The 21,373-nt window shown below is 47.3% G+C and overlaps 1 protein-coding gene across 7 annotated transcripts in view; it reads right to left on the bottom strand.

Annotated features, from left to right (window-relative positions):
• Positions 1 to 20,948, bottom strand: part of ATP6V0A1 (ATPase H+ transporting V0 subunit a1) — a 28,936-nt gene extending 7,988 nt beyond the window's left edge. The window contains exons 1-20 of one of the 7 annotated variants that reach the window (XM_074891946.1): positions 20,844 to 20,948; positions 20,595 to 20,736; positions 20,349 to 20,427; positions 19,970 to 20,067; positions 19,281 to 19,409; positions 14,462 to 14,565; positions 13,532 to 13,658; positions 12,153 to 12,235; positions 11,408 to 11,501; positions 9,898 to 10,110; positions 9,067 to 9,217; positions 8,702 to 8,841; positions 8,296 to 8,453; positions 7,752 to 7,842; positions 6,876 to 6,994; positions 6,358 to 6,574; positions 5,633 to 5,740; positions 4,818 to 4,892; positions 2,312 to 2,419; positions 1,675 to 1,692 (exon numbers count right to left, since the gene is read on the bottom strand). In XM_074891946.1, the coding sequence (XP_074748047.1) occupies positions 1,675 to 1,692; positions 2,312 to 2,419; positions 4,818 to 4,892; positions 5,633 to 5,740; positions 6,358 to 6,574; positions 6,876 to 6,994; positions 7,752 to 7,842; positions 8,296 to 8,453; positions 8,702 to 8,841; positions 9,067 to 9,217; positions 9,898 to 10,110; positions 11,408 to 11,501; positions 12,153 to 12,235; positions 13,532 to 13,658; positions 14,462 to 14,565; positions 19,281 to 19,409; positions 19,970 to 20,067; positions 20,349 to 20,427; positions 20,595 to 20,711 (2,229 nt within the window). In that variant the 5' untranslated portion in view covers positions 20,712 to 20,736; positions 20,844 to 20,948. The remainder of the gene's footprint in view (positions 1 to 1,674; positions 1,693 to 2,311; positions 2,420 to 4,817; positions 4,893 to 5,632; positions 5,741 to 6,357; positions 6,575 to 6,875; positions 6,995 to 7,751; positions 7,843 to 8,295; positions 8,454 to 8,701; positions 8,842 to 9,066; positions 9,218 to 9,897; positions 10,111 to 11,407; positions 11,502 to 12,152; positions 12,236 to 13,531; positions 13,659 to 14,461; positions 14,566 to 19,280; positions 19,410 to 19,969; positions 20,068 to 20,348; positions 20,428 to 20,594; positions 20,737 to 20,843) is intronic. The other 6 variants (XM_074891948.1, XM_074891947.1, XM_074891949.1 and 3 more) reach the window with 6 other exon arrangements.
• Between the last annotated feature and the right edge of the window lie 425 nt (positions 20,949 to 21,373).

The following is a 21,373-nucleotide window of genomic DNA, read 5'->3' as shown; positions in this document are numbered from 1 at the left end:
ACGAATTCTCGTCTCGCTAGGTTTTGTAGAATGATAGTTCATTGCTGCAGCTTGAATCTTAGTGTTTTCACATTCAAGCACACGAAAGTAAAATATTTCAAATTCAGCCATGGACTTTGCCAGGAAAAGACTGTTCAGCAACAAGATGGTATTCATATGAGTTCACCAGTAAATTGTATGTATCACCACAAAAAAGGAGACAGTATTCCAAATCGATACTGCGTCTGTACCTTTGCTACAGGATCAACAAGAGCACTTTCCAAGCTGCGAACTTGCCCTTTTGGAAAGCAAAAATAATGCATAAAGCAGTCTTGAAAAAGTCACATCTGTGCACCATTCATTGGCAAAGTCTCTGTGTCTTGGTAATTTTCTGAAGTAATAAAAAGAAGAACTTATAAGGAGGTCTGTCATGTAGGACAGTTTCTTATTTTGCACTAGGGAAAGCATTCCCCACATTTTGGATTTAATCCATGCTTCAGAAACTGCTCGTATTTAAGTTAAGTGAACGTGATGTTTTAAATGCATCAAGTGACTAATGCTTTAAGCATGCACAGAAAGCTATTTATATTCGTATTTCTCCCCTAGTATATCCAGGGTAATAAATATTTCAAACAATTAAGTTAAATTAGCTGTCAAAAGCCTAATTCCTTCTCCACAGCATGTGAACTGTGAAGTTCTTTAATAAAGCCTGCCCCAGTGAACAGTACCACCTCCCAGCACCACGGCAAGTCAGCCTGCAGTAAATGGAATGTGATAAATATTTAAACAATGACAATTTACAGCCTTGTGCAACTGCTGGAGAGTTACCACTACGCTGGGGAGTGGGAGAACCAGCAGGATTGCTATGGCACAGTATTTGTAGTTTTACACATTTTTCAGGGGTTCAGCGAGATACAGAATGAACAGGAACACCAGCACACTGGTCCCACACCCCCTCAGTTCTCGGTGGGCCCATGTGAAACAGATCTCTAAGCAAAACCACTTTCAGCACTGTTTACAACAGCGTCACTGTCGTGAAGCTACTCTAATTTCATGGCATTTGTATTTTTTGTAATAAAATTGGTTACCTGATAGTGCTGAAACCTACAATCAATCCTGCACAAGTATCCCTAAAACATCCTTCCTCTGATACTGGGACTTGTTACAAGTGTTTGTGACTGAGCAGTTTCTCAGAACAGAGCTTCTCTTTTACAGAAAGACACTGGTTAGTTCAGGTGTTGAACTGTATGAAACTGGACTGGTTTCGCTGTACTTGCTGACTGGAAACAGCCAGTATCATCTTTAAAATTGCATATAATTTGGGAAAAAATATCTTTAAACACTTTGTTTCAGTGCAGAATTACCAAAGACACAACGTAAGGCAAAGGAGGCTACTTCTTCAGAAGTTTAAAAGCAAAACGTTTCAGATTCAGACTTCCAGCTTAACAGCTTTCCAGGTAAACTAAGAAAGATCTGCAGACAGGGGATAAGACAAACAAGCTGTAGAGATGAAGTAATTAAAGGCCTGTTAATGGGCATGTATGCATGAAGAATTAAAAATGGCCAGTGACACGTAAGTAGCCAGATCTTTTGGAAAACAAGATGTCGTGACGTAACATGTTCAACTCAGCGTGTGCTGTACACGATGGGAAATGGTCCGGGTACACGGGAACGCAAAGCTGGCTGTACTCTTACCACCTCGTCCTCCGTAGGCTTGAAAACATAAGTTTACATTTAGTGCACGTCTCGATCACAACATTAATCATGAACACATTCAAGAATTCCCTCCTAAACACGACACCGTAGAGCAGTAACAGGCCACATGCACTACAGAGGGCAGATGCCACCGGAGAGTTGTTAAGAGGCATCGGAATACTCCCAAACTACCTGGACCGACTCCTTTTTCTTCTCTAGCAGAGGTGAGGCAAAGCAATTAACGTCACCCCCAACACTCGACGTGAACACGTAGGCAAGGTTTCGCTGCTGCAGAAATACAGCCCTTGGACTCTGGCGGCACCGCAGCAGCGGGGAGCACAAGCGCCCTGCGCGTCGGCCAGAGCTCCACGTGCCACCCTCCCTGCACAGCCCCACAGACGATGGCTCTTTCTAATGGGGGCAAACAGAGCCACGTTTCCCCTTATATGCAAATTATCCTGCTTTTTCTGGAGTCCTGGGAATGACCAAGGGAGAGTCTGTATGGAAACTGCTATGAAAACACTTCACTGAAAATGTTGCTATTTAAACAGCTTAGAAATCACTACATAGAGCCCAAACGCAGCCCGTTCTGCCACCAGGCGCCTTGCCCTGAGAGCCGGGACGGCCGGGTGCTTACCTCCTCCCCCTCCTCGGAATGGGTGGATAACTGGTCGTGTTGAATGATCTCAGCATCCTCCTCAGTTGGTCCATTGCCCACCCGGATCCCACCAAAGTTGTGTGTTCCCTAACGTGCAGAAAAAGAAGAAGCAAAGTGTTGTTTGTGTTTTACTGCAAAAGCACATGGTTCTTATGACTCCACATGCAGCAGCAGCTCACAGAAGAAAACAAAATGTTAAGTATTAAGGCCCAGGTTAAGCCAGCTGCACAATTCTATTTCCCAGCTTGGATGGGAAAGATGCTGATTCCTGCTAGGGCTGGGAAAAAAAAGTCTGTCTGAATGAATAATTGGTACATTTCTACAAAACAGTCGTAACCCTAAGTAAAATAAAAGGCACATCTCTCAAGAGGACATTTGCTGGCACTGACGTGGAACAGACCAACGTTTGCCCGGCAGCTCTGGGACAGGCACTGAAACACCAACTCGGCTGGAAACGAGGGAGTCACACAGGGGGACCGCGAAGCAGCACGGACGGACACGAACACACACCGCGCTCCCAGCAGCCTCAGGCACACCAACACCACACGTGGGAGATCAGACCTTCCCCTACTTGGAAATGCTGCCTTGTGCAAGCAGTCCCTTTTACAGCCGTTTGTTCTGACACTCAACATCTGACCCTCGGCCGTAGCTCCACTGCGCTCCGCAGAGAGGAATAATCTACAAACTGAGTGGAAACTTTGGAAGGGTCACGAGTTCCTCTCGCTTGACAACTGCACTCGCTGCAGAGTTAAGATCTGATTTACGGCTGCTTCCCCCCCACACCGCCCCACCACCAAGGGGTGAACACCCCGGGGATCATCCGACAGTGCCCTCAAGCAGAGCTTTTACGCATCATAAACGCACGTTGGACAACGAGGGCACAACGTGCACGTCGCTCCGCAAGCGGCTCTGAGCCCTGCGCAGCAGGATTTCTATCTCCCTCCAAGTGCTCCCAAGACAGAAAACGCTCACCACTGACCCGAGGGACTATAAAATAAGACCTGTGAGTCTGACCCCCCTGGAGAGGCAAACTGAAGTGCTGCCAGTGGAGACAAAAGCCCCACGTTCAGCTGTCGCAGGGTGCTGGGGCCACCCGTGACACGGAGCCCATTCAGAAGTCGAGGGGTGACTGTGCCAACCGAGGGGCCGGGGATCCCCCGCAGCCGGGGCTCGGGCACACCAGCCGAGTGGCTGCTGATGCTCTTTTCACTGATTGGTTCTTAGGAGCTACTTTTATTTTTGGCTGAACTACAAATTTGCCCAAAATACCAGATGTGAATTAAAGATTTTGTTAGGTTTCTAAAAACAAATTAGGTAGACATTTATGCTCTGAAAATAGAGATAAAATGAAAAAAAATATAATACCTTTAAGACAATGCTTCTATTAGGATTTTCAGCATCTTTGAAGCATTACAAGTTACTGATGACTGGAATTCTGCTCATGTACTTCTACCCTGTGTGAATCTGCACTTTTGCAGCTTCTCCCTCACACTCAGCTGGTATTTGTTCTCTGCAAACCATCCAATCTAAACACGGCTCCAGAAGCTCTGATTGTTTACTTTATACTTCTAACCACGGCTCATACAAAGGCCTTCTTCCCTCACAGCTCCTGGTGTTGGGATGCACTTCACACACTGCCTGGCTTATGCACAAACGCTCCGTTTTCATTTCTGACATTTCTGTGGGGCTACTTCAAACGTCAGGATAGAAGCACTGGCCAACAGCTAAGAAGTGCCTCAAAGCACCTGAGACCCGTGCAGCGCACTGTGCTTCACACAGCTGGAGAGGTTCACGCTCCCCCGTCCGCCAGGCAGCACTCACAGCTAAAACTGAAATACGCAGCTGGGGAAGGGACCGAGTTCAGGAGCTGCTGCAGCCGTCACTGCGCCCAAAAGCTTTGGCAGTAAAGGGCCGTCTGTAGGTTTAGACACAAATAAATAGAAACAGCTGCTACCGAGAGGCTTATTTGTGCACAACCATTTCATAATAGTTTCAAGTCAAAGTGTCTACAAGGGCACAGGTGTCAAAAATCCAGTAATTGCTGATATGAAGTTGTTGGGAGGCCATCACATAAACATGATGTTTGGGAACACGTAATGCAAACAGAAATGCTTCACTGAGAAGAGTCCTAATCTATCTTAAACAAATATGCAAGAAAAGGAAAAAAAAGGGGAACTTAACCTGGGGGGATGTGGTAGCAAGGTATTCTTGTGCTGCTCTGCAGGTTCTGATTTCAGCAGCACTCCTGCAGAGAAGGGGCTCTGCATTCTGTGCACACATAACTATTATCCTTCAGCCTGGTAGTTCTTCCAGAATGTATCAATTTTGCTGAACTTTGCTCTTTCCAAGAGAAAGTGTTTTTCACCCTAAAGGTGCAGTTGTCATTCACTTATGAAATTCAGATACATTCCATGATCTCTTGATAATTAGATAGAAAGCCAACTCCCATCTTTAAGTCCATCAGGCGAGTTTTAAATCCACTCACTGTTGCAGCCGCTGCTGCCTCTAGTGCCTGCTCGTTCGGGACTGTGCTGACCTGGGCCTCCACGGGCTGCCCTTCCTGATAGTGAATGGAAGAAAAGAAAGGGAGGAGGAAGAAAACAAAAAGAGAAAGGGAGACGAATGGAGGGGACATGGGAGGATGAAAGATGGTCAGAGAAGGGAGAGGGAGTGTCTTTAACTGAACTGATCTTTGACTCACTTAACATCCTAAAGGCTGTCTGCCATACATGCAGGGAGAATTTTCAAGTATCCTCAGTGCACGTGTGCCAGGTTCCTGCATTTTACATAAAGATACTTTACAGTACAGCTGGAAACCTAGAGAGTACCCCAGAAGACAGCCTCGCACATAATGACTGCATAAGTCTATTTTTTTTGCCTTTTAATTGTTATTTTTTACCATCCAAACTGCTTTAACAAAGATAGCTGATAAGTCTGCCAGCCAATTAAGCTCACATCTCTTTTATGCTGTCAGCCTAGCGAAGGCACAGACGTGCATCCAGCAACCAGTAAGACACTGTTCCTAAACCAGCTGACAAAGCCCAAGCCAGAGACATTGTTTTTATCATTGCCAACACAAAGGGTTTTAAAAGCAAGTTTGATACTGGATCCAGATCTGAGAAGCGGGCAGGCGATACTCTGGCTCCAGTAAAACACACCTGCCTTTGCGCCTAGGAACATGCAAAAACGTTTTACGGGTCACAATGCAGCGGGAACCTACGTATTCAAGATCAAGATGGAGAACAGAGCTTTTCAACCATAATGAGTTTTCATATTGAAAATATAAGAGGAGTCACCCACCAAGTGCTTTCTCCTTAAATACTGATGGCGAAGGACCAGGGGTTTAGCTACCAGCATCCACGGCACACACAGTAACGCCACCACCACAAGGAAACACTGGAGCCCTTGCTGTAAAAGAAACAGGTCTCAGACGGTTTAGGGGCAGTTCATGCTCAAACAACACACAAAACCCAGCACGAGGTCTCTGCAACACCGAGTGACTGAGCTCGCAGAGCACATGGACGCCTCACTGCGTCCCTCTCTTCGGGAACAGCAAGACGTGCTGTGCTGAACGCCTGCCTGCAGCTGCCCATCTGACCGTGCACAGCAGGTGATGCTGATGCTGGGTTAGATTAGGGAAAAATCCAAAAGATTCTGCAGGGAAGGAGAATTTGGCAGATGTCTGATAGTGCCGGGAGGAAACGGCGTTAGTGCCTTGGCTGAGCTTAGAGGCACCACACTGCAGATGCAGGACAATATTCCTCATCACTTCCCACTGCGAATCTGGCTCCAAACGTTCTGGAGCCACAGCTGATTTATGTTCCAGACTGATAGAAATTCCCAATATGGGGGTTATTCCTTCCTTCTTCAATGTTACATGGTGCCAGGCTTTGGAAATGATGCCACATTTCCTCTTATCACAGAAAAAAAAATGTTTTACGGGTGATTTCACAATTATTATAAGGTCAGCAAAAGACTCTAGTACCATGAAGCGTCTCTGATCTTATTCTAGCAAGAGCACGCACCTGCCCTTTATAAAGCATCTTGTTACTGGTATCACCATAGGAGAACAAAAACATGTTGATAAAATGTATTAAAAGGCTCGGTGCATCCTTTGACGTGTGAGCATCATAGGCTGTCCATTTGTAGAAAATGAGAATAACAAGGTATCCAAATAGGGATGACATGAAAATAATTTCTGGAATAAATCCAAGGTATATGTTCAGTGGCTTCTTAAAATAGCTACAGGAAGAAAGAGAAGAGTTTCATATTACATTTGGTTAGCATTAGGCATATACAGAGCAAAAACTTTTAAAGAGAACGTGAAGAGTGTCTTTGGAACAGAACTGCAGGGGCTCAGCTGGGCTGGGACTCACGGAAGCACGTGCCAGGCACGGTTCCGCCGATGCGGAGAGGAGCAGCCGCCTCACGTCCCCCAGCAACCAGGAGGGTGAAGCCCCACAGGCCCCTGCACCGTGAACTAACGCACATCACACCCGGAGGAGCTTCCCCCACCACGAGAAAAACAGAGCAAAGCACTTACATATGGTTGAGAAGACTCAGTGTGACACCAAAGAGCATGTGGATAATGCCAAGAATCACAGACATTTTCATCTTAAACGAATTGAGGAAGGCCAGCTTATTGCTGGCAATATTCCAAATCTGTGAAAAACAAGACTGAGTCAGCCAAACACCGACTAAAAGAAAAACAGAGGAGAATGAAAATGTTCCCTGTAAGCTAAATGGTGTTAACCCTCCAGGAAGCATTAGGCTGGGAGAGCAGGTTCTGTTAAAGATGCGTCTGTCACATGGATCTTTCAGGGAAACGAGCAGACAACCCTTCCTGCTCGGAACCCTGTCCTGCAGCAACTGACCCCACCGCCCAGCAGGAACCGAACCTCGCTGGTTTTTATGGCAGGCAAAGGTTGCAGCAAGAAGGGCACCGTCTCCTTGACAGAAAAAAAAAAAAATTATCCATTTACATGAATACACGTAGTTCTGATTTTCTGCACTTCCTCTTCAATGTGGAACACACCTACAGTTTTGTACCAAACATTCCAAGCAGCGTTATTGATGTAGGCAGATACAAAATGACAGGATTACTGGAAACCTACATTTCCAAAACTGACTGAAAAAAAGAGAAAAAACTCTTCCCAAAGTAAAAAAGTAACTTCATAAAGTGCTTGGCAAGTCTAACCAGACTTGATTAAAATGTTGGGGGTTAGAAAGGGTGAGAAAGAAGTCTTTAACAGACCTGAGGACAAGTCTCTACCCTGCATCTGGCGTCTCAATAGGAACCGAATTGATTTTATCGTTCAGGAGCATTTCCTACATTGCTGGAGTTTGCTAAGGGAATGCTGGGCGGTGGAAACCTTTCACAGAGAACCGGCCAGCCCAGGCGGGAGGGAAGAGCTCTTACCGGGTCAATGCCGAAGGGGTAGGGCCCACCGAACACCCCTGGGATGGCGGGGTTCAGCTGGAGCAGAGGGGTGCTCTCTAGCAAGGCGTCTCTGTTCGGGTGTAAGCAGATTACACAGACGTTAACACAAGCAATGTTGTCCTTGTTCTGTAAAAACTAACAACATTCTTCCCTTGTGAGAGCAAGGAATATCTCAAATTGAGAGATCTTTAAGGTTCCTGCATGGTCCTGACCATTATCTCGAAAGAATAATAAACCTGTTTCTTGACCTACTACTGGGTGTTACAAGGAAGAAAGATGCAGGGGACAGGAATCTTGCTATGTCTGTGAGGAGAAAGGTGCTAAACTGCACCTTTACAAGTCTTCTGGAAAAAACAAAAAGCTGTTTTGAAACTTGATAGACACCACATTTACACCCCTCTTCCAATTCCACTTGAGGCTGAGCTCAGAAGTTTTTGTTTTCCTGCCTGGGAGGACAATGGGGAAAGGCAAGTCATCTGCTTATCACCCTCACTCTTTATCTGGTCACCAAGCGTCTACTCACGACCAATTGCCTTTTGAGAACATGGGCCGGACGCTCCAGGAGGAACCGAACATGTTAAGAGACTTGGAGAAGCAGTCATTGTAGATGAGGCCGGTGTAAGTGGAGAACAGTCCCATCAGCAGAATGATGTATCGACCACTAAAAACCATGTTGAACATCTAGTACAAAAAAACCAAAAAGGAATAATTTCCTATAAACATCCGGAAGGAAAACCAAAGCAACTCACTACTATTATGAAATGATGCTACTCAGTCTGTGGCCTGCAGCCTCCCAGCCTGCCTGCGCGCTTCACAGCTGCGGACGTGAGCAGGAACGGGCACTGCCAGCTCCGGGGGGAAGGGTGTGAGTAAACCAGGCTGCAGCTCTTTGCTTTAAAGGCAAAGCTCAGCGTGACCGGCCACTTTACCTCGTTGTCACTCTTCTGCGACAGAATACGACTTTCCCTAAGCACCATCCAGACGGCAATCAGAGTCATCAGGATTCCGTGGCCAAAGTCTCCAAACATCACAGCAAACAGGAAGGGGAAGGTGATGATCGTGTACGGTGCTGCAAGGGAAGAGGTGGCACTCCTAGGGCCCCGTACTCGAGTAAGCCCGGATTTACTACAGTGCAATTTATGCAGTTTAGCAACATAATTCCCAGGCTTCCCCTTTGCTTCTGCAAGGTGTTAAGTGTCTATTAGAAATTTTCACACAGGACAGACAATACAGAAAAGCACCATGACTAGAAAATTGAGATATGTGTCTTGGACTTTTATAAGTATGAATTTACCTGGATTTATTTCCCGATATGTTCCAATGCCATAAGCATCAACAATGTTTTGAAAGCCAGAAGTAAACTTGTTAGTTTTGTTGTACGTTGGTGGGGTCTGATTGGTTTGCATCCTGTTTAGAATAGACGGGACAGTGGATCCGCTGTGCTCCTGTTTTTTTTTTTTTTAAAAAAAAAAAAAAAAGGAATATTAGAAAACCCACCCTGAGAGCACTGGATGACAGAGTGAAACACTACTTTCTCAGTAGCCTGTGGAAAGCTACAAGCTCGCATTCTGTAGTGTGCTTGCACGGTGAGGAATACTCGAGCAGCTGAGGACGGCTGCCAAGTTTCCACTGCTCCGCACTTTGTACAGCGGGAGGAGAAGCACTTGGAAGGACGAACACTGTCTGATTAGGACAGACAAGAACACTCATGCAAGAGTGAGTTTGGTTTTTTAAAACAGCAAATGAAAGGACTTAAAGAAATGCAACTCTATTACCTGTCTGCGTGAGCAGAGGGTGAGCTCGTTCCACCTCACAGCCCAAGAGCAGGGCTACAAAGCCCAGCCAGGTTAACTAAGTGCACCCAAGGGCTCACACACAGGAAAAGGCCTCACCATGACGGCATCGTCCCAAACGTAAAGCCTTACACAATGGATTTGTTACAAAGTTTATCTATAAGCCATGATTGCTGCACGTTAAATGACCTGTCCCCTGTGATTCAAACAGCCCAAAGGGATGGTTTTCGGAGACTCGCAATTCGGAAAAATCAATTAGTCCATATGCTGGGTTTGGCCCCGGCGGACAGTCTGCTCAGCCAGCAGGCAGGGGCAGCACAGCAGTTACTCACAGTGCCTCTCCTGAGAGCAAACTGGATGGAGTCAAGGTCAGCAACAGGGCACCAGACTTCAGCGATCAAGCACTTCTGTGTCACATCGATATTGCAGAGGTTCAGGGTATGGTAGATCGCCTTCATCTTGCGCACTTTGATGAACCAGACACGGATATTTTTAGCAGCTGCCTGCAAAACCCTTTGGCGATGATCCTCTGTTTGGTTCAGCACCTTTCACAGAGAAGTAGGATACAGATGAGGCAAAATCACCGACCCAAACTCAAAGCATCAGAGTGCACAGAGAAATCGGGCTGACCGAGGAGACGAGCTGTGCCCACCCGAGGCTGGACAGACAGACGGATGAGCCCTCTGCCCCATCCCATGCCTGCAATATGTGCTTTTAGTCTCCATGTTAGTTCCACTAAAAGGTTTTAAGGCTTCTTTCCAGGGATACTTTTTGACTACTTTCCTCCTCCAACTCCAGGGTCAGGTATCTCAAACAATGAACTGTTCAGAGATCACAGAGAACATTTTTTCCTCCACCCAGGTTAAAAGAGCAGAGAGGAGTTCTACAAGTGAGGTGTATATTGCCCTAAGACAACACAAAGATTGCAACAAAAGATGTTTTTACTGAAGGCAAAAGGAGAAAGTGTTTTCTACTGAGGGTGTTTTCCAACTGGAACATAACTAACTCGTGCCAAGTCATTTCCAGACTGGAAAGTCTTAGACTCAAGGGAAAGTGAGGACACAGGGCACATGCAGTTTTGAACCCTACTAGTTAAATTGCTTCTGAGTTCTCGTCTACTTCAAAATTGCTAAACAGCTGCACGACAAGCTCCCAGCTGTATCAAATAAACAGTCCAAATTCAACTGGTTTTCCTTTTAGTTTCTGAACCTTTTCTTCTTTTTTGATTCCAATTCCTCAAATTTTTCTAAATTATAACAAATTGCCTTTCTTCCTTGAAGCAAGCATCGAGTATTTCAGAGCTGGCACCCACTAGATTTGCGTGCTGATTACTTTTTACCAATGCTCAGGCTGCTGCACAAGAGATTAGTTGTAAAGCAGAGGGCTCTTCAGGACAGCACAACGTGAAAATAGGAAGACAGGCAGAAAAAAGAACAGCATTGTTATCTCAACTTGGAAATAAGTTTAAACGTTTTCAAAGTTCTTGCAGATGAAACAGGCAATTATACAAGCATGCTTTCAGAGCTGGAAAACATGGTATCTCCTTACACAGGCATATTCCTCTCTGCTCCCTGGCATGCAGTTCAGTCGACGCTGTACTTACATGTATATAATTAACTGCTCAGCCCTCCAGAAAGATCAAACCACCTCACCATCCTAAACCCTGACAAAGGAAACAACTGAGCAGCCGCCAAACATCCTGCACTGCTGAGCTGCTGTCTCAAGCCCCCTGGAGCTGAAAATATGGTCATCTAATAGGGCCAAAAATTCTCCTGTTTTAATAGGATCCAACTATATTATTAAAGAAAAAAGAAAAAAGGGCATTGATCCCGGTTATTTTACCATCTGAAGATCATCAATTCTGGTATTGACACCAGAAGCCATTTCCTTCCGTTCCTGGGGGGTTTCTGGGCATGGGTAGAGGGAGGCACGGAATCTGAAAGACATGCAAGCCACCTTAGTAACAAAGATGGAAAGAAGGTCAATCAGCCAGGGAAACAGATGGCTGAGCCTGAACACAGAAATAAAGCAAGAAGCACCTTAAGAGAAGTATCTGATCAGCAAAGACTGCCAAGCAGAGTTCAGTCTTTAGATCAAGGGGGTACAGAAGTTTGCTTCAGGCCAAAACAGAAGCTGAATGCTTAGGAAAATGGAAGTGGGAGAAAATCCTCTGTTCCCTGTACTGACAGTGTCCCAAAGGCACCACCCCAGAGCTGATCAGCCATCCCAGATCAGGGTGCTGCTATCAGGCCAAGGCAGCTGCTGCCAGAAGCCGTCCCTGGTGGTGCCCCCTGTGAGACTATCGCCCGCTGACACCCCACCGGGTCTGTCCGAGAGTTCAACACTTCAACTCCCTTGTTTGTAGGCATTCTCCAGCAAAGCAGTCATCTCCTTTGAGCATTACAGGCTTGGGGAGTGGCTAGTTTGACTGCAAAATGTTTCAGCTACTTATGGTACGTTTTATTTGCTGTCAAAATACGTACTGCTACAGTCACTGTGAAATAAGGAGCTGAAAAATATTGGTATTAAGTCACATCAATGTGTTTCAAACATTTGAGAGAGCTGCCCAGCTGTACGACTTTCATACCCTTCACATATCTTCTTGACTCTGTTCTTCAGCTGGTCGCCTTGGAAAAAGATGATGAACACAGACTTATGCACATAATCCCCCTAGAACAGAAGAAAGAGTGCGCTGTAATAGCTCAGCTATTTACAGAAATCAGCAGTACAGCAAATTACAGAGTTCTACTTTTCCTTCCTCTGAACCTGTACATACAGAGCCCGTATCTGCACCGTGAGTCAAGAACGCACCTTAACGCCACTCAATGGTCAGAAGGAAAGCCACCCCTCAGCCTCGTGGTCAGTACTGGTGTTCACTGAAGCAAAAGGCTCTAGACTATCTCTTACCTATTCTACGTAACGATAAACAGGAAAGCCTGGGCAGATCTCCAAAAGAACAGAGATGCAATGAAATATTTATCAGCACATACTGCAGTGAGCTCACCTACAGATTCAAGCAAAAAGCTAAAGAGTGAATGAAAATAAGGTGAAGTGGAGTTTCACAACTTCCATTCTCCAGGGAGGCCAACGGCACATTCTTTGTACGGCTGTTTTCACGTTGGCAGCCAGGTCCCCTTTCCTGCATTTGTCGACAAGTTATTGTTCTACCTTACTTAGGAAATTTTAACATAATGTTTCAAGAATAACTACATTAGGTGTAACCTCAATTTAAGGAAGTGTTGCACAATAAGAACAAAGCCTCTCCTAGCAGACAGATAATTCAACAGGTCAACTACCAGCAGTCGGTGGGACAAGAGAACAAGTGAGAAACAGAGAGGTGGTTACTGAGTTCCAGCTCTGCGGTCTCTGTTCCGGGGCAGCCTCCACCCAGCCTCTCCCTTGACTGCTTCAGAGCAAGAGCTCCCCAAGTTTGGGCACTGTCCGTTCATTTGTGGACACTGAATGTAAAAACAGGCCCAATGACAACATTTACGATTTATACCTGTAATAAAGCCAACAATTCTCAGGTGGAGGTTTAAATTGTTGATCAGCAAATTCAGACAAAATGGAAGGTCCAAGTTCAGAGTAAATGAGCTACAGATGTCACACGCTGCGCACGCCCAGAAGAGCCTCCTTCAAGGAGGGTGACTGCTTACTCAGAGCTGCATGCAGGAGCTGCACTCGTAGTTTGGGCCAGAGAAGCAACTACGCCCTGCTGCAGTCCAAATTTTGAGTTGTTTTTCCGCCTTTCAACAGCATTCACCATCCAGCCTGCTACGTTTGTTTTAATAAAACGGGAAGACATTTGTCACTAAAGCCTCTGAGACCGCGAGCAGGTACATGAAGGGACACAATCAAACGTTCGTCTGCACGGAGCTCACTGAGGGATAGGGGCTCAGGTCTATAGACCCGGGATCCTTTCACACATCTGAGACTTTTGCTGCTGTAAACAACAGTCCCTTTTACCGTTACGGGATCCTCCAGGGGGTTTTCAATTTCCGCTTGACGCAGGAACACATTCCCTCGGCACACCCGCCACAGCATGCGCTCAAACATGGGGATTCGCTCGCGGTTGATCACACCAGCCACAAACCTGCCAAGGGAACAGCACAAATGGAGGTTCTGCACCTCAAAGAATGCACTGCCTGACACCCAGACACTGATGGCAACGGGAGTTTAGCGTCGGATGGAAAGCTACAAGAATCTTGTTTTAAAATTAGTTCTTTAAGCAAAATGGAAAGTCCTCTAAACGGAGCGAGATAAAACCACAGCAAAACCAACGGCACTGCAGCACCAGCCGGGCCTTTGAACAGAGTGAAATCATCTATTGAAAAAAACCAAGTCACTGGCTAAAGGAGAAATAAATGCATTTGGACATCCAGTTTCCACGCCTGCTAGTCGTCATTTCAGTAGGTCCCTGGTACACCACGTGGCAAGGGTTACAGCGGTATGGCTACCCCGACTGTGCTCTAGCCATGGGCTTCAGAAGGCCCCACCGGGTCAAACCCCAACGCCCGGACAAAGAGTCACACACGTACAACGACAGCCTGGAGGCAGCTAATAAAGAGGATACAGAGCAACACAGCTTTTTCTGAGAACTGCGTGCCCACAGTAGTTACCACTTTCAACAAAGCAGCGGGGGCTCAGAACGTCTGAAAAAGCAACAGATGTACATGGAACAAAGTAGCATCACTTTTTGTGCAGAGAGAAATGTGTGAAGCACAACTATGTCCATAGGACAAGAAGAGACCAACAGCTCGCTTTAGGTCAGCCTTCCTCTGCTTGACATGCCAGTCTGGAAGGTTCCACAACCACGCTGAAACCATTGTGGATTCCACAGGCTGAGCAAGCCAGCAATCCCACCGCCAGGGAAAGGGAAGCACAAACTGCCATTACCCGAGTCGGAGCGGGGCACCTCTTCCCATCTCGCTGGGCTCCAGGAGCGAAGAGGATTCCTCCAACAGGTCTGGATCCGCCATCTGCTGATGATGCAATTCAGCCTGAATTCACAAATCAATTAATATCTAATGAAACTAGTTAGTGGCATGCAGGGAACGAGGAACCAGGAGATAGTTTGGGGAGACAAAAAAAGAAAAAAAAAAAAGAAAAAACAAACATAAGACAGCAGAAAGAGGAACTAGATGATAGAAAAGACAGCAAGAGTCACACAAGGAAGGAGAAAAACAAGAGGAAAAGTGGAATGGCTCAGCAAAGCTTCCATACAAGAAAGGTCTGAAGATTGCTGCCACAGAACAAATGGGCTGTGGGATATATAAGTCTGAAGAAAGGCAGAATTCAAAAAATTTATCAAGTTTTAAATACAAGTGATGTTCCCAAGAACCATTTTTTAATGGCAGAAAACAGTGACACACTTTACTCTCATCTTTCCCTAGTTCTTAAATGGAGAAAAACATGAAGGTAGATGCTGATCCCTCTCGCACTACTTCTGCGCTTTCTGCACATTAATAAAGATGCGAAGGATGTTTCTGAGAGGTGCCTGGAAACGACATTTGCACGTAAAGCAGCTGGGAGTCTCGATCTACGGAACAGGAGAGCGATGCTGGGGTGATCCCCTCAGCTGAGCCCAGGGCAGCCTGTGGCTTCTGCAGCCCTACAATCAGCGGTGCGAGACCTGCGGGTCCCACAGGCGTCAGCCCCCCGCCGTGCTCCGCGGCAACGCCTGGGTCACTCGGGATTAGGTGACACTGGATTGGTTCCTGTCACCACCCCCTCGGCGCAGGGACATCACAATCAGCAACAAAACCTGGAAGTACTGGATGGACATTTTTTTTACTGGCTTTACGAAGTTCTCCCTCTGGGAAAACCACACAATACTTCCAGCTTAAAAACATGCCTTCTGATTAAATCTTTTCATTCTCCAAGGTATTTATCCCCAATCACTGTACGTGTTATTGCCAGACACATAAGATGCATCGCTCAGCGCAGTCTGACGATGTCGCTCATTTTTTGACTGGCCAGGCATTAAAATAGGAGCCGTTTTATGCTGTCCTTCACCGCAACTAATTTGCAGGCTAAAATTCTTGGGAATACAGCTTGTAAGTGTCAGCAATTCAGGTCAGGAAGGATGCTCAAATCACACCCTCTTCACACTTCATCCAACCCCACGTCATAGTTATTTCTACCTCTGCAGCTTATATAATGAAATGACGAAAATTACAGCCCCTCAGCACAAACAGAGGGTCAAATTCTACCCTCTGTGGAATGCAGGAGGCCTTCCCCACAGAGCTGTCAAGGGAACTTGCTAAAATACACTTGAAGGTAGAGTTTGACCCTGGAAGACGTAAAACGCATGCACACACACAGCGCAGCCTTGCAAAAGTGTATCGTAGGTTTAATAGCTCGGCCATAGTTTATTTGTGCAATAGCTGCATCATAACTTTAGTGAAAAACTCCACATTTTACTTGCATGTCAAATAAAAGTATTTACCATGTACCAGAGAAGTCTTTGCAAGGCTGACATCAAATGCAGCTCAGCTGCTCGCACACACACTGCCTTGAGCTTACAGATGTTACAAAAGTAAGGGAGCCCTTAATTTAGTTTGAGAAGCCAACAAGAAGAATTTCTGATCCTTTCAACCTTAAGGCAACTTGTTGCAACATCAAAAACTGAATGAAAATTTTGCTTCGTAGAGAACACAACCAAAATAAGAAAGCTTGGTACCCCAAAACAAAACATACAGACCAAACATACCAGCGATTACTTGACATCTAGATTTCAGGGTGTTGAAAAACAGTAAGTTACAATTTTGAGAGGCTTGTATTGTATTTATCAGTAATCAAGATATTAATTTTTGTGAGGTGCACCACGTTTTAGCATGTGAAACAAAAGAAAGAAGGATAGCACACGTCAAAACTTTGGATCCGCCTCCCTTGAGAAAATAATTCTTATAAATGTTTAATGTTCCCTCCGACCCTCTGGGGCTACGCAGCCTTTATTCAGGACACTCTAAAGCAAAGGCAAGTCCTACTTAGAGGGGTTGAAGTTACCAAACAAAGCAGCTTAGAATAAATTTGGCTTAGACCAGTTTTACTAAACAAGAGCTTTCTTACACAAGGATTATTGGCGTAACAAACCCCGATGTTCTTTAAATTAATCCCTCAACTGCTTCGATTTGCTGCTCACACCCTTTCTAGAAAGGAAGCGGCGCAGCAGCATCGGCTCTGGTTCTGGAAGGGTAACTAAAGCAGCCTGAAAAGATTTAGCAGAAATAAAAAAACTAAGAGACTACGTGGAAATGAAAGAGCTATCCAGCTACAATGCAGAAAAACAAGACTCCAGGAAATCTACTTCGAGTAAGAGTTTTCACCAGCAGCAAGTGAAACGTCACAGGCATGGTGAAGCAGTTCTTGCTACAGCAGCTCATTCGGGACTGGAAAAACCCAAGTGTTTGCACGCCAGTAATTAGAATGCAGACTTCTCATTACCAAACATTTTAAAATTGCTTATTGTTCACCCAGATCAGCACCTTTAATCTCAAGGCCTGAAAAAAAGGTTAATTTTCTCTGCTCTTGATTAGAGTTCCGCTCTGTGACGGCTCGGGCTCACTGCACCCAACACCATACAATTCAAGCCCCTTCCAGTTCACGAACAGAACAAAAATCAATTTTTACAAGAACTAAAAGGGATTCATTTCACCATCTAACTTATTAACCCGGGGCCCAGACAGAAATGACAGATGCAAAACAAACAGAAAAAAGCAGATGGTGAGAAGAGTTAGAGGAAAGAGAGACAGGGGACTGCATGCCATTAACCATTACTTTTCCAGTCTTCTTTTACGCTCACACTCTAGGCAAAACTTTCAGAGAAATCTCTCCAGCTCATACTGTTCTTCATAAGCAAAGACAAGAAGACTGAGAAAAGGAGCATAATCATCAACATGGTACGTTGAAACAAGAAATGGCTGCTTTGGCTAGAACGGTCATACGAAGAACAAGTGAGAAATGTCGCCCTCCTCCCTCCCCCAGCGCCCAAACTGGACAGCAGAGCAAATGCCAAGTGTGAGGGAATTTGGGTAGTAAGCCATTCCTTGTGCAACTCATTACTATGAATAACACAATCTTAATTACAGGTTATTGAAGTCTTCAAGTGTTGAAGGTACTGTGCAAATGGCAGCACGGGGAACCGAAGCCCTCGCCACCAGGGCTGCACGAGGCTGGAACCCCCGACCTGGGGCTGTCCCACGCGCAGCCCCGCGTGCTCACCGCGTGCACTGGGACCGTGCGACGCTTCCAGCGCTTGTGTTTTACTGAACCTCACACGTGAGCTGTTCAGTTTGCTCTTACGTATAGCAGTACATTTTATTCGTTGTACTTTGCGTTATTATTACAGAAAACAGTTATCAAACAGGAGCAGGAACGAATCTGAACTTTGTGGCCAGTTCGTTTAAGTCTGACGTGAGCTCCCCGTTGTGGGTGACCTGACACAGACTGTTGAGAAAACTGGTTTTGATCTTTAAATTTAGCACAATCATACTGTCCTTGAAGCAGAGCAGCAGGCAGCTCTCACCAGAGGACACAGTTAATAGAAAAGCGCAGAGCACCAGCTGTACTTGGTTCTGCTCACTGCTCAGAGCAGGCAGGCAGCGGCACCTCAGTGCAGCCGAGTACCAGATCATCAGGTTAACGCTGTTTGTCCAAGGAGACACTTGTAAGTGAACATTCAACACTCGAAGACGAGGTTTTTTGTACTGAAACCAACCCCATGACCAATCAGCTGATCACACCAGCAGCAGTAACTATGTCAGCAGTGACTAAGACTTGTGTTGGCACAGGAACAACCTGAACCAAAACCCAAACTGTTAGATAAACGGTCCGAAGCTTGCAGGAGCCCAGCTCTACTTTATCCCAGCCTTTGTAAATACCAGAAGCCGTATCTGTTAGGAACGCTTTGATCAAATCCTTGGATTAGAGGGAACAGGACATGTACCCAGCAAAAACACGTCTCACTGTTCTAAAAACCATACAGGAGCTCTTTGAGGAAACACTCCCTAGACTTTGGGAAAGTTAAGCTTTACAACGGAGGATTATGTCTTGTCCCACGCAGGTTTCTGTCTGAACCACGGATGAGATCAGAGAAGCCAATCTGAGGAGCAGTGAAAGAGCTGCCAGTCGCCAGCCCAGCGGGTGCTTGACGAAAGGTTCAAGATTTTAAATGGCAGCTTTGCTCCAGAACTTCCCTCTGAAACCTTTAGGGTTTGATCAAAGGCTCAATTAATTAATTAAATAAATAATCTATTACTTCAGTAGACTTTGTATTATGACCCTAATGAGTCATCTCCACCTAACATTTCAAAGGCCGAAGAGAAATTAAGCTTGACTGTGGTTCCTCAGCGTAGGCGAGGCACGACGGTTTATCTGCAGCTCTCAGCCACTGAAGAAAGTGCTCACTGCAGCACCAAATTTTTGGTCTGTTGATGTACTTCAAAAACTACTAGCATCTTAATTATTTTACACAATTTTTAGACAAACCATTGGTTAACTAAAACAAACCCAAACCAACATCAGACGAGGTAAGTCATGGATAGCTAGGCGCACTGCATGAAAAATGGAAAATAATTTGAGAAGCTTTCTTAAACAAAGCATAAAAATGACCCTGCTGCCCAAAACAGCAACTAAAAATACATTTGAGAATAAAAATGATAATTTGTTGGAGAAGAACCAACTCCCCAAGTTGACCCGCGCCCGGTATTCTGACCTCATCAAAAAACTGCTGAGTTTTACGCAGTATAAATTTTAATTCCGTCAGCTCCAAGAAGTTTCTCTTCAGAGCTTCCTGGTTTGTGTTGATTTCTTTAAGTTCATTTTCAATTTTCTCAAAGTTTGCCTGCAAGATGTGAAAAGAAGGAAAAAAGCACTTAAAGCAATTCCATGAATAAGTGCTGTTAAATGTATTAAAACAAGGAAGCAGGCAAGATGCGTTACGTCCCCACGCAATTTGCACGCGACTACAGATGCGTCTCCAGTCTGCTATGGCACACAGACCCGGAGTTGTGACATTCTTTTCGTGCAACTCAGAACTTTTCATACTCAGGCAGCCTTTTACAGACTGCATTTATATAGTGTTCTTCAAAGCATTAAAAACCCTCACAAACTTTAACACAGACCCACCATAAACCAGGCAGTTCCAGCAGGTTTTGACTCATTTAAATGGGTGAAGTTCCTGTGAAGTGCTTCCACTTCTAATTGTATTTGGATAAACGCACAAGCAAAACAATGCTCGTGAATCAAAATCAAGCCAGTGTCAGCCGGCAGAGCCGGCGTGTCCAGTGACACCCGGGGACTACAGTCACTGCAGCTCTGCCACTAAATTCTACCAATGGGGCTCATTTCCCCTGTTTCTGTCGAGGGTCAAATACTACTTTGAGTCTTAACACACATCATTACCTCCAAGTCAATCATGTCACGTGGAAAAGGCACCTCTGGGTTTTCACCAGTGTCCATGATAGGAATATTTGCTTTTTTAATCTCCTTCTCAACAAACCCTGCGGAGACAGCATTTGATGTTAACTGAAAAGATACTTCAATGTCAAAGTGTCCCCATAACCCCCACCAGGCCCGCCCGGCAGCTGTGAGTTCTTCCACCTCCCTCCCAAGCCCATCTTCCCTGGGCAGGAGGCGAGTGCCGAGGCCGGGGGGACTGGCCGAGGGAGGGGGGACTGGCAGGCACAGAGGAGCACCAGTGGCCCCTTCGTGTCCGCCCCCGCCGGTTCTTCTCTGTAGAAGCTCCAGCGTTTGGGCCCCGTCAGGACCCAGAGAGACGTACTGAGCTTTCGGTCCATCTCCTCGCACCTCCGGACTTCATTCACGAATTTGCGCTGGAACACGTTCACGTCCGGGTTCAGCTGCAGAGACAGAGACGTTTCCTCAGCGACACCCCCCGGCGCGGCCGCGGCCAACCGGGCCCCAGCGCCCCCGGGAGCGCGGGGCGGGCGGCGCCGGGACCCCCCCGAGGAGCCGCCCGAGCAGCCGCGGCCCCCGGCGCTCCCCGCGGGGGGCGGCGGACACTCACGTCGCGGAACTGGACCTTGCCCAGCTCGCCCAGCTCGCTGACACAGCAGTACGCGGCCTCGGACTGCAGGAAGAGCTGCGCCAGGGTCATCTCCTCGCTGCGGAACAGCTCCCCCATGGCGGCGCCGGCCCCGCCGCGGGCTCTGCAGAGAAGGGCCGTGAGGACGGAGCCCGGGCGGGCGCGGGGCCGGGGCAGGGCCCGCCCAGGCCTCCCCGCCGCCGCCGCCGCCCCCCGGCCCCGCCATGTTACCTGCCGCAGTCCCCGCGAAGCCCGGACCCGCAGCGGCCGCCGCCAGCTGATCCGTGGCGGCTCCCGTCGCTGACGTCACCGCGCGCGGGGGGCGGGGCCACGTCGCCTAGCGACGGCGCGCGGCTGCGGGACCCGCCCCGGAAGTGACTTCACCGGCGTCACGCGGCGGCCGGTGGCACCGGGCCCGCCCCTGCGGAGGGGCTGGTGACGTCACCCGCGCGCCCCTGACGCCGTCGGTGACGCAAGCGGCGGCGTCACGGGCAGCGTGGCCGAGGCGCGAAGGCGCGGCCTGTCCTCGTCTCCGTGAGGCGGCGGCGCAGAGCGGCGGGGGCGGCCTGGGCAGCCCGGGCAGCCCGCGGCCGCCGGCGGCTTCTCCGCACCGCGGGGCGGGAGGGGGCGGCCCTGGGCTCCGCCGGTTCCCGCCGCGCGGGGGCTGGACCGGGGGGGGCGGCCGAACCCTGTGCCCGGCACCTGGGCACAGCTGGGCGCTGCCACCTCGCTGCTGCCCCGGCGCCGCCCCGCGCCCCCGG

Source organism: Strix uralensis, chromosome 22, assembly GCF_047716275.1.
Source record: "Strix uralensis isolate ZFMK-TIS-50842 chromosome 22, bStrUra1, whole genome shotgun sequence".
NCBI lineage: Eukaryota > Metazoa > Chordata > Aves > Strigiformes > Strigidae > Strix > Strix uralensis.
Note: the sequence above shows the minus strand (reverse complement) of the source record. Positions and strands in the feature narration are given on the sequence as shown.